The sequence below is a fragment of the Halichondria panicea genome, chromosome 4, assembly GCF_963675165.1.
Source record: "Halichondria panicea chromosome 4, odHalPani1.1, whole genome shotgun sequence".
Taxonomy (NCBI): domain Eukaryota; kingdom Metazoa; phylum Porifera; class Demospongiae; order Suberitida; family Halichondriidae; genus Halichondria; species Halichondria panicea.
Window position 1 is genome coordinate 7,428,419 of NC_087380.1, and position 13,100 is coordinate 7,441,518.

At 45.0% G+C, this 13,100-nt stretch overlaps 1 protein-coding gene across 1 annotated transcript; it reads left to right on the forward strand.

The window, feature by feature from the left end:
• The first annotated feature begins 2 nt into the window (after positions 1-2).
• LOC135335251 (receptor-type tyrosine-protein phosphatase S-like) lies at positions 3-12,932 on the forward strand. The gene is made up of 24 exons (XM_064530680.1): positions 3-200; positions 360-514; positions 861-1,050; positions 1,699-1,968; positions 2,710-2,847; positions 3,170-3,325; positions 3,605-3,883; positions 4,035-4,349; positions 4,539-4,856; positions 5,176-5,478; positions 5,870-5,963; positions 6,373-6,767; positions 6,863-7,017; positions 7,235-7,462; positions 8,205-8,295; positions 8,569-8,645; positions 8,841-8,975; positions 9,253-9,372; positions 9,536-9,690; positions 10,271-10,650; positions 11,093-11,283; positions 11,549-11,677; positions 11,825-11,976; positions 12,597-12,932. Exons 1-24 carry the CDS (start codon positions 137-139, stop codon positions 12,802-12,804), a joined length of 4,698 nt encoding a protein of 1,565 aa, XP_064386750.1. The 5' UTR covers positions 3-136; the 3' UTR covers positions 12,805-12,932.
• The last annotated feature ends 168 nt before the right edge of the window (positions 12,933-13,100 follow it).

The window sequence follows — 13,100 nt, forward strand, 5'->3', positions numbered from 1 at the left end:
TTGTGGACAGTAGGAATTTTAATAGATAACGTGTGACCTTTTATATGGAAAGATAAAGCCCAACTAGCCGGCCGGCCCTCTAAAGACGGTTCTATTTATATGATAGTGTAGACTGTAGCGCTACAAGAATTGAGAGATGTCACTAAAGGCGGCCATTGTGATGCTGGTAGTTCTGGTGGTGACCGTGTCTTTGTCAAGTGGTGAGTGCTAGTGACATATTATACTGCAGCACATTAACACATATAAATAGTGCAGTCTGTGTATCAGGCTTTAATAGAATGTTTTAAAGGCACCTCTCACACTGCACACACACACCACTGACACACACCCCACACACCCACCTCCCACACACATGCTAGGAGCGGGGCTGGTTCTAAACCTGGACGAGCCCACTCAAGCAATACCGGGCAGTGTGCGACTGAACGTGAACGGATCTCGTGCTATAAACTTGGTGGGGGGAAGCTCGTATGTCATCAGTTGTCAATCCCCCTCTGGCGGCTTCCAACAATCACAGGTACGCACGTGGGTGGAGTCTTATATCACCTGAGGTGGTTGTCTAATACTGGAAAGATACACCATTGATGTATATTCAAGTAGTATCACACATCACACAAACACAAACACTTCACTGTGGTGTACAAAACAAATTTCCCTTCAGTTACAACAATTGTTTCCGTATATATACTATAAACAGCTTTTGTAGGTAATCAAAACCTCGACGTACGTCAGGCTTCCAGGTAACCAAGTGTGCCATCTATGATTGAACTAATACCGTAAACACACTACTATATTTATAGGAAAGCCAAAAGTAGTGCAAGCTTGAACTTTTTTGGTAACTTTAGAATTGTTGTGTTGTGCAGGTTTGGTTTAGGAATGGTTCTGCTGTGGACGTCAGAGCGGTGGGCAGTGGGACAATGGAAGCTGGCGTGTATGCTATATCCGAGAACAGCAACCGGTGGGATCTGGTCTTGAATGTGTTTGGCTCTAGCTCTACTGGACAGTATACTTGTCGAAGGATGGATGACCAAGTGTCCCTAGTCATTGGAATAAGTGAGTGGCTACTCTTGCTGTGTGTGTTGTAGCTGTGTAGTATTATGCATTACCGTACATCCGGCTTTGAATGCAAGAGGTTCTTTCGATAGCAAATTGTGAATTATGCAAATTTTCACATAATTCAGTGATCAGAAGAAATGCAAAGAGCATACAATTTGAGTGTTACAATTGATTAATCTCGCATTTGAAACTCTATATCGCTGTAATAATTATTGGAACATAATTATATAGAGCAAGTATGATTGTGTGTATTCCAGGAGATCAGGTGGACTATATATATGAAGTGAAAGTTTGTACAGATGATGTATATTGTGTATTTTGCTCGTGTGTTTTGACCAAAAATCAGCAGATGTTTTGGTTTAGATCAGCAGTTTAGACCATTAGTGTCACGTTACCTCTGTCACTTTGGTGTCCACCATCCCATGGGAATAATGATGTTTGCTGCACAGAGTGTACTGCACTGGGTTGTTGTGTACTGAGACACAGCGGCTGTTTTGATTGCAATTGTGTCTGCCAAGTGTGTGTAATCTATTGTGTTATTGTGTAGAGTAGTTGCTACGTCTACACACATATACGGTACCGTACACACGCCCACACACACACACACACACACACACACACACGCACACACACACACACACACAGGCAACCCAGTGGCCATTGCTACTGTTCCCACCCTCTCCCTCACTCTTGGCAGTCAAACCCTTTTCCATGCCTTGATAACCTTTGTGTCAGGTTCCCCACATCCTACTATGGAACAGATCACATGGACAGTGAACGGAGCTCCCTCAACCGTCACTGGGCACGTCTTCCAACTGCCCCTCAATATTAACAGGGACCACGCCGGACTGTATGTGTGTAGCGTCAGCACTGCTCAAGGAACTGCTACTGCTGAGTTTACAGTCACTGTCAATGGTAGGTCTTAGCACGTACGTTAATGCTTGTTGCCAGTGGGTGGCTTATGTGTGTATGTGAGGGGGTGGCTGTACAACACTGTACTGGGTGCCTGTGTGCAAGGGGGTGGGCTATCCATGTGCATGCCTGAGGGTTTCTATGGTGTGGGTTTCTATGGTGTGGCTTTGATGTTGTGGTCAAAACAATATTATCCTGTTATCTTTTACTCCTCATCTATAGTGTAAGTGGGTAAAAATAGCCTTACTACATGCTATTGTGGGCTTCACTGCCTGGGTGTGTGTGTATGAGCCATTGCTTTACCTAATGGCTCAGTTTACCTGTTGTCATGTTGTGTTGGCAACTCTCATAGTACTGTGTGTATGGCCGTGGAATGTGTACACTTAATGATGCTATGACTACTACAACCAAAGAGCAGAAATGCTACTCTAATTGACCTGCAGTGTGTAGACTAGTGTACAGAGCCTATAGTGTGGTCCCACTGTGTGCACTGTAGCTAGTACAGAGCCTATAGTGTGGTCCCACTGTGTGCACTGTAGCTAGTACAGAGCCTATAGTGTGGTCCCACTGTGTACACTGTAGCTAGTACAGAGCCTATAGTGTGGTCCCACTGTGTACACTGTAGCTAGTGGTTGACTTTTGTGGTTTTCTCTAATAAGGTTTGCATGTGTTTCAAGTGAGATGAAAGGGTTATGATTATAACTTTGTGTGTAACGTGATGCTATATACAACCCCCCCTCTCAGTGCAACCCCAGGTGACCCTGTCCCCCGCGACTGTACCCCCGGTAGAGGAAGACGGCTCCTTTACACTGACCTGTGCTGACACTGAGGGCACGCCCCCTCCAACATTTGAATGGAGTAGAGATAATCAAGTCATCCCAGGTACCCTCCATCCTCCTAGCAGATCAATCTATATTATTATACTTGTTGTATCAGTACACAAAATTATCTTATACATAAAACAAGACTCAGTGTTGTGCCCAAGATTTTTGAAGATAGCAGGTATAAATTATTTCGCCGAAAGACCGTTAGAGAGATTTTCGTGGAATAGCAGCCTTTTTGCAGCTTGCAATGTGATATTAAATTCTTGGATATAAATTGTTCGCGGTACATGCTTATAATCAGCGAAAACCGTGATCATTTATACTCTCGCCATATACCCGCTATACGGTAGTTACCCCGTGCTCCCCCTCTCCTTGTGTAGGAGATGGTTCTCGAGTGCTCGTGACTACCTCTGTTGAAGATGTTAGCTCCACCCTCACCATCATGTCAGTAAAGCCTGGTGATGCTGGGAGCTACAGTTGCACTGGGACCAACGGAGCAGGAGCATCGACACAGAGCACTGACGTCACTGTGTTGTGTGAGTTGCTCACCTGGTGTAATGTTCATCAGTGATAGTTATAATTACAATTTAACATTATAGTAATCACGATGTGCTTAAATCAGCAATTTCTTTTGGGTCCCATTTTTGCAGTTTCGCATAGGCTATATAATATAAGTAAGGTTGTTTTTTTTCTGAATTTCGGAGCTACACGTAACTTTAAGAGGCCATACATGTAACTTGAGTTTGGAACATCCAATTTAAAAACTAAAAGATGCATCTGGTAGCTCTCTTGATAGCTTATTACATCCTCTACAGATGCACCTGTTCTTACTGCTATCTCTACTCGCACTACCTGGGTTGTTGGGCAGATGCTTCTCCTGGAGGCTTCGTTAGTAGGAGCTGTCCCCCAGATCATTGACAGCGTGGCCTGGACTAAAGATGGTGCTAATAGCAGGGGAACCCCCTCCAACGAAGGGTCGAACTACACTCTAACGGTGCCGGGGCTGACTTTGGGTGATGAGGGCACGTACGAGCTGACACTAACCAATGAGATTGGAGCAGGAACTCCGCTATCATTCAGTATCACTGTAAACTGTGAGTATAATCATAGTCTCACTAATTACCAGGGGCTCATCGGAGCATCCCCTTTTAATTACCACTCTCAAAATCAAGAAAGCTACACTAGAATTTGCCATAATTATTATAAATGTCTTATTGATATCTTTCAATGACCTTTGACCTGCAGCCCCACCCACCCTCTCGGTAAATACTGATACCCTGTATGTCCTCAACAATGCTGTCAACACTACACTGATTGTCACGGTAACCAACGCTAAACCACAAGTGATGAGCTCTCAGATATCGTGGTTCTATACGAGTGATGGTGGTGGTTCGACTGGTGTTATTGACACGGGCCTGCCTCGCTACTCTAGTGTACTGAATGGTGATAGCCTGCAGCTGGTGATAGAAGGTCCCACACCAGCCGATAATGGAGTGTACACTGTGAGGGTGTATCACAGTGCTGGTAACGTGAGCCAGGACATCACTCTCCGTGTTCTGAGTGAGTGGGTGTAGACAGTGCTGTGACACAAAGTGCTTTTATCAACTCTTGCATGTAAACTAGTTACTAAGTACACTACAGTGGTGTGAATACTAGGAGAAACCACAATCACACGTATATTTATATAAAATTAATAATTAATTTTAATTAAAAGTTTATTTTCTTCTAATCTGTACTCTATCTATGCAGACCCTCCTGCCCCACTCACAAATATTACGGCCACACCCATTAACAACTCTCCGTGTATGGTTCGTGTACAATGGATCACTGACACGCCTCTCAACAGTGCTACCAGTGACTATACTATCATTGAGATATCGGTGGATGGGGGCGAGTGGGTGGAGTTTGTGAGGAGTGAGACTGGTGTGGAGGTTGTGAGGGTGGTACCTCCTGGAGCAGGGCCGAACACTACCTACCAGTTGAGGGGGCGTGGTGAGAGCAATCTCCCGGGAATAGGGCAGGGAGCACTGTTCACATCACTCGTCCAGTACACAGCCTATCAGTCAGGTACAGTTCAGTTAGTTAGCGGATCATAATTTTAGTTCTGGTGATACGAGTTCAGTGATTTTCTGATTTTTTGAACGAGGTCTTTCAAATGGTGCCGTTCATATTTTGACCCAATTTTGGCAAAATTTTGTTGAAAATGAGAAATTTGGGTACGTTACAAAATTGAGAGTGGAATGCACCAACCGAAAGACATCCATCTCAGCTTTCATAAAATCAGAAAATATTGAAATCGGGCAACCAGCACAAAAGTTACGGCAATTTAAAGAGTTCTGAAAGATGAGAAATAATTATATTATACAATCACACGCACTCCCAACAGATAGCGTCCCCAATATTATTAACCCTTCTGGCTCTCCGGACACGCCCACTTCCATCCGTATATCCTGGGGCTTCCCCCAACAGGATTGCTACGAGTTCGTCTCCCACCAAGTCTCCTGCTACATAGACGAGCAGCTAGCCTCGTCCAGTGCTGTGCTACCAGGAGGGACAACCAACCACGGTGTAGTGGATGGACTGGCAGTTGACACTCTCTATAACTGTAGTGTGTCCAGTAATGTGACGGTTGGGGGCGTGGCACAGTCCGTGAGGTCAACCACGGTCCTCACGTTCACTTATCCCAACGGTGAGTATTGTATAGTTAACAACATTATTGCTGTATATTACAATATACTAACTATAACTATAGCTTTAGTTTTGGTTGTCCAATTTCAACTACAGTATAGCGGGTTATTTTCGTATTATGGTGGACATTTTCGTATTTTTCGTATTGTAGAGCGTCATCTGAAAATCGACCGCAATAGATTGAGCATCACTATATACTGCATGAGCTGTACGCATATTTAGAATGCGAAATATTTAGTTCATACGAAAACGTGTACCAACAAAAAATTACCCGCTATACGGTATTAATTTTAGTTAGATTTGATAGCTAGCTTAATCGTCACCATGTGCATATAATTATCGTGTTTGAGCGTATAATTATAATTATTCTGATGACCTCCATAACCCCTCAGCTCCTCCCACCCCCGCACCTCCTCTGGTGAACGAGAGCTCTGCCGACACCATCACGGTGAACTTTAACCTCCCAACCAATCACGAGAACATCAGGTGACAGGCTATACCATCATGTGTTCTAGTGTACATACAACATGCCTATATACAGTGTGTGTGTGTGTGTGTGTGTGTGTGTGTGTGTGTTACACACGTATTTGACTCCCTGTATATACAGTGTGTCAACAGTGTCAACAGTGTCAACAGTGTGTGTACTATTGATGCAGGGATGTGCCCACACTGGTCAATGGCTGGTACTCACCACCTATAGACTCAAATAACCACCTCTTAGGCCTCCTAGTTTACTGCTGCATAAAAGAGGCAACTTCGTGTTTGAGTTGAGATTAAGAATTGCCATTACTTGAAAATGCTGGGCCACATCACTACTGTTGGTGTACATGTGTGTGTGTGTTCATAGCCCACAGTGCGTGTGTAGACTGTATTGACAACCTCTCGTCCCCTCCAGCCATTACCAAGTGATGATCATTCGTCTCTCCTCTCGTTCCTCCCTCCCCTCCCAATCACCCGACATCCTCTACCCTCGTGGCTACCCCTTCACTAATCACACAAACGCCCACACAACTGTAGACAATCAAATGCCGTACATTGCAGCAGAGATTGCTGGGGACTTGTTCTCTTCTGTGTTCATCCTCGGAGGGGGAGAGGTAACCATGGGAACGGGGGGCAGTTACGATAACGGCAAGTTAACCCCCGGCTCTCTCTATTCTTGTTTCTTACGCGCTTTCCCAAAGACGTTCTATGATCGGCCATTTAAAAGACGCAAAAGAGCTGACGATGCACTGTCAAAGAGACAATACGATATCTTCTCCTCCAGTGACTTCCTCCCTGTACAGGAAACAGGTAACCACACCCACACGCCCACACAATTACAAGAGTAGTCGTATTATTTTCCGACATTTCAGATTTTTTTTTTTTTTTTTTTACTGTCCCTCTAGAATCGCCCCCTGGTAACTTGTTGTCAGTGGTGATTGGAGTGTGCGTGGTTATGCTGATTGTGTTGGCAGTGCTGGTTGTGTTATTGGTTGTGGGTATCTGCTGTCTGAGGATGAGGAGACAGAAGAGGCGGTTCAGACTAGGGCACAAGGCAGAGGTTGGTGTGGTTATTTTTCTGCAGAAGGATATATAATTATAGCCTATGGTCTTTTGTTAAATGACAGTTTTTGGCCCCTTCCAGAACTTTGATCTGAGCATACATTGTATGTCTATACAGAATGCATTTCTTAGTTAGTAAAGTTATGACTTCTATCATTACTGCATCAACTACCACTCAGCTGATACCGCCCCCCCCCCCCCCCTCTCTCTCTTAGGTTGATCTGAGCCGCTCTAGCAGTATTGACGGGAGCCCTGCATTCATCCCTACCCCAGACTTGGGCCGTAAGACCAACGGCATTGAGCTGAAGCAGATCAATATGATCAATCCACTCTCAAATGGCTCCATGTTTGAGCCAAGTGGACCAATAACAGAGGAAGACTTTGCAACACACGTAGAGAAGTTTGATGCCAACAGACAGCTGCTCTTCCAGGAAGAGTTTGAGGTGAGAGGTCATAGGTCATAGGTCATAGCAACGCTTCATTTACACGGAATAATGTAGCGTCAGTGTCTAATAGTAAACTGTGTTAGGGAATTAATGTGTACAACATTTTCAAGTAATCAAAACAGAAATGCTACTGCAGTGTGTAGACTAGTGTACAGAGCCTATAGTGTGGTCCCACTGTGCACACTGTAGCTAGTGTACAGAGCCTATAGTGTGGTCCCACTGTGTGCACTGTAGCTAGTGTACAGAGCCTATAGTGTGGTCCCACTGTGTGCACTGTAGCTAGTGTACAGAGCCTATAGTGTGGTCCCACTGTGTGCACTGTAGCTAGTGTACAGAGCCTATAGTGTGGTCCCACTGTGTGCACTGTAGCTAGTGTACAGAGCCTATAGTGTGGTCCCACTGTGTACACTGTAGCTAGTGTACAGAGCCTATAGTGTGGTCCCACTGTGCACACTGTAGCTAGTGTACAGAGCCTATAGTGTGGTCCCACTGTGCACACTGTAGCTAGTGTACAGAGCCTATAGTGTGGTCCCACTGTGTGCACTGTAGCTAGTGTACAGAGCCTATAGTGTGGTCCCACTGTGTGCACTGTAGCTAGTGTACAGAGCCTATAGTGTGGTCCCACTGTAGCTAGTGGCTGACTTATGTTTCCTCTAAGGTTTGCATTTCAAGTGAGGTGAAAAGGTTGTACATGTATATGTATGTAGTGTGTCCTTCACTTGTTCTTTATCTCCTCCAGTGGATCCAGACCAACTCACCATGGCATCCAGCCGATGCGTCCAATCATCCGCTCAACGATGAGAAGAACAGATACCACAACATCACAGCATGTGAGTTTGGCCCTCGTAATCTTGTCATAAATTTGTCATTTCATACTTTACTGAAATTTCAAATTTCATATACCATTGGTTAAAAAGCGCTTCTATCTATATGCTGTAGAGCTAGTAAGCTCCAACCAGCTAAAAGTTAGCATTTCGATTTAGAAGTCCCTAGTATGCATACATTAATCTAACTTCCGGGGCCGAACTCAACGCAAGTAGACTTTAGTGCACTCTATTGCCTGTACATAATTATGGTCTAATATTGCTCCCCCCTCCCTCCAGTTGACCACACCCGTGTGAAGCTGACACCAGAGGACGGAGTGGAATGCTCTGATTACATTAACGCTAACTACGTACTTGTAAGTCTTTTAACATCAATAATATTGAGTAGTCTTTCCAACACCTCATTATGTATTTTATTACAGTTTAGACCCCCCTCCCCCCACACACTTTGGTGGTTGTTTAATAGCTCTCAATGAGCAATGGTATCCTATATTATACAATGTATCCCATCCTGATATTATTGACATTACCCACCCCCCCCCCCCCCTCAGGGCTACAGTGGGGGGAAGGAGTACATAGCAACACAGGGACCACTGGAGCAGACAGTGGTTGAGTTCTGGAACATGGTGTGGGAGCAGAACACAGCCACCATTGTCATGCTCACCAACCTAGTAGAGCTGGGCAAGGTGTGTGTGGGTGTGCGTGTGTGTGTGTGGGTGTGGGTGTGTGTGGGTGTGTGTGTGTGTGCGTGTGTACCTCTGTATGTACATGTACATCCTTGGATGTAATTCTAGGATTTTTTGGAAGCTTAGAAAAATACCTTTCAAATGGTGTCATAAAACAAACTTATAATTATTTGAGAGATAAATTAATGATGGCCGAAAAATGACAAATTTTGAACATCAATATGGCTGTTGAAAGATGTTCAACTACAACCCCCCCCCCTCCCCCCCCCCCTTGCAGGTGAAGTGTACTCAGTATTGGCCGATGAATGGGACGGTGATCTATGGTGGTGTCAAGGTCACCCTGGAGAGTGTGGTGGACCTGCCCAACTATACTATACGCAAATTGAACGTCACCTCTGTGAGTGGGCGTGGTCCCAGTACATGTATAGCTAGCGTTGTTAACATTGCAAGCGCAACCTCGAGTATTTGTTAGCTAAGAGAGCATGTTCAAACCTGTACCTCCCACTCCACTCCACACACACACATCACATTCCTGCCCACTCCACACACACACGTCACAGATGCTGTCCAACGACTCTCGGATGGTCCTCCAGTTCCAGTTCACCCGCTGGCCTGACTACGGTGTTCCCAAACTAGCTGCTCCTCTCCTCAACTTTCTGAGGGCAGTCAACACCTCTAACCCTCCAGGGGCAGGTCCCGTCATCACCCACTGCAGGCAAGGATCGATGGCATGCTGTAATAAAACTTACATATATATACAAAGTTCAAGTACTTAACTTACTTACTTAACTTGGAAATTTGAATCCCATCAAAACTATCAATCTAAGCACATCACTTGGTAGGCCTTCCTGAAATGTTGTCCAGTCTCCTTCAGTTTGAGAGTACTAGAGTTGGCTCTGTAACTAAAATTCTGATGGTCCAAATTCAATGATTTTAGGATTTTCTGAACGCTTATAAGGAGCCCGTTTAGATGGTATGCTTAAATCCCAAATTTGGAATGGGCCATAATTTCCCATTTTCGGGAAAAAGACCATGGTATTTTGTCAAAAAACAGGCCTAAAATAGACTTTTGATTTAACACATCATCTGAAAGGCCTTTCTCTAAACTTTCAGAATATCATAAAATTAACGTTATTGGACCAACGGAACTAAAGTTATTGCCGTTCAAAGATGCTAACGCTAGGTCAATCAATGTTGGTAATGTATATACTACGCGTACTTGTGCAATGCTGCATTACTACGCCCACACACACACACACACACACACACACACACACACACACACACACACACAGTGCTGGTGTGGGTCGCTCGGGCACAGTGATAGCAATAGACTACTGTCTCAAACAGCTTAAGAAAGATCAATACATAGACCCATGTGGCTTCATCCAGAAGATGCGTAACCAACGCAACTACATGGTGCAAACCGAACAACAATACACCTTCCTGCACTTTGCACTCTTGGAGGCCATCACATACGGGGACACGTCCTTTGACCTTTCGACCTTTAGCGACTCATACCAAGGTCTCCAGGAGATGAACCCTGCCTCTGGGCTGACTCTATTGGAGGAGGAGTTTCGTAGAATAGGTTGTGTCAAAACAATGACCAAGAGAAGCTCCTTCCAACAGAAGATCAAGAACAAGGGCGCTCCACAGCGTCACTTCAACTCATCTTGTGAGTGTGTATCACAACCCTTTTTATCTCACTTGTATAAAAGCAGAAATGCTATGTGCTACTGTAACACTGATTGACCTGCAGTGTGTAGACTAGTGTACAGAGCCTATAGTGTGGTCTCACTGTGTGCACTGTAGCTAGTGTACAGAGCCTATAGTGTGGTCCCACTGTGTGCACTGTAGCTAGTGTACAGAGCCTATAGTGTGGTCCCACTGTGTGCACTGTAGCTAGTGTACAGAGCCTATAGTGTGGTCCCACTGTGTACACTGTAGCTAGTGTACAGAGCCTATAGTGTGGTCCCACTGTGTACACTGTAGCTAGTGGTTGACTTTAAGTTTTCTGTACTATATATGTATTTCAAGGGGTGGTTGGAATGATCACTGTACTAGTCTGCAAATCCAGAGCGCATTTGACATAAATTATGTCCCCTCCCCTCCCTCAGTCATGGGCAGTGTGAGCAGCACAGCACCATCTCTAGAGCCGTACATTGCACACTATATGGATACGTACTCTGAACCCCGGCGACTGGTGGTGGTGGACGGACCCACGGAGGACTCAGTGGCCAAGTGGTGGCAGATGGTCTGGGACGAGGACGTCGCTTTTGTTGTCAACATGACACCACAGGACGAAGAGGTGAGAGATTACAGTATGAGTGTATAATTATGGGAAAATATCCATATTTTTTGTTCATTATAACGTACATGTAGTAATCGACAGCGTACTTTAAATAATTACTGTTGAATGTAGTGTGCGCCCTAGCCAGCAATTTCAACTATTTATAGTACACTACATGGGTACATGATTATACTGACCCCTCCCTCCCCACACACCACACATACCGCCCACACACACACACACACACACACACACACACACACACACACACACACACACACAGGTGCTCCAGTACTGGCCTGAGGAGGTGGGTGACATGGTGACCTATGGGACCATTGTAGTACAGGTGGTGGAGACAACAGCTGAACATCTCTACACCTGCCGCGAGATCAAGCTAGCCAACACCAAAGTGGTACGTACCCCTAGTCGTCGTGTGTGTGTGTGTGGGTGGGCCTATGCGTGGGTGTCTGTGTGTGGGGGGGGTGGGTGGTGCATTTTCATTTTTTGCTAGGTTATACTTTAGAATGTTCCACTCGATCCCCACCCTCACTCTCTCTAGGAGGGAATATCTCACACGGTGGAGCAGTTCCACTTCATTGGCTGGACTACACAGTATGTGCCGAGGGTGCCAGACTTTGTGAGGTTTGTGTGTGTCATTATGGACGGGATGGACTCTCTGGCCAAGAACCAACGAGTGCTACTCCACGATATGTAAGCCACACCCACTGGAGCATTGTGTGTACATGTACATAACCCCCTATGTAAGCCACACCCACTGGAGCATTGTGTGTACATGTACATAACCCCCTATGCAATGAATCACAGTGATTGGTTTCGTATCGAATAGAGCTTATTATTGGCCCAAATGGGACCTGTTTTGATAGCTAACTTTGAGTGGTTTTCACTATGATTATATTGTAGCTCTTTGAACTCCTCGTATTGTATTGTCAGATGACAGGAAGTGTACATTGTAATGTATTGTGTAGACCTTGCACATGATCACTACATCATTGTATGCCCACACACACCCCACCCACCCACACACACACACACACACACACACAAACACACACACACACTCACACACACACACACACACACACACACACACACACACACACAAACACACACACACACACACACACACACACACACACACACACACACACAAACACACACACACACACACACACACACACACACAAACACACACACACACACACACACACTCCACCCCACACACAAACACACACACACACACTCCACCCCCCCCACACACACACACACTCCACCCACCCACACCACCCACTCCACCCCACACACACACACAGTGACAGCCTGGGTCCGAGTGGAGTCATGTGCTCCCTATACTACTGTATCCAGCGGCTGAGAACAGAGCGAATGGTGGATGTCTTCCAAGCTGTACAGCTGATCAAGCTGCAAAGACCCGGTTCAGTCAAGTCTGTGCGAGAATATGCATTCATTTACGACTGTATATACGAATTTATTCGAACTCATACCAGCTCAGACTCTCAGTAACTATGGCGATGATGATTGCTCAGTCTGTACTGCACTAGATGTTATTAAATAATGATTTGTGCTTCTAATTTTGCATTAATTATTGTACTCTTGGTATGTATAATTAAAATATGTTCTGTCTTTATACATTCACTTTACTTTCATGCATGTGCGTGTAACTATTCCTGTATTATGTCTATTACATCATAATCCTTGACAATAAGTCATGTGTACAGTTTTTCTATTAATTTGCATTTAACATGCATGCATGTGCAGTAGACTCAAAGCTTTTTAGTTATTCTGCAAGCTAGCCTTGA

Coding starts and splice junctions, on each gene's coding strand:
- LOC135335251 (XM_064530680.1), top strand. CDS start 137: ATGTCACTAAAGGCGGCCATTGTGATGCTGGTAGTTCTGGTGGTGACC. Junction 8,646..8,840: donor TTAACGCTAACTACGTACTT/GTAAGTCTTTTA, acceptor CCCCCCCCTCAG/GGCTACAGTGGGGGGAAGGA. Junction 9,373..9,535: donor GCAAATTGAACGTCACCTCT/GTGAGTGGGCGT, acceptor CACACGTCACAG/ATGCTGTCCAACGACTCTCG.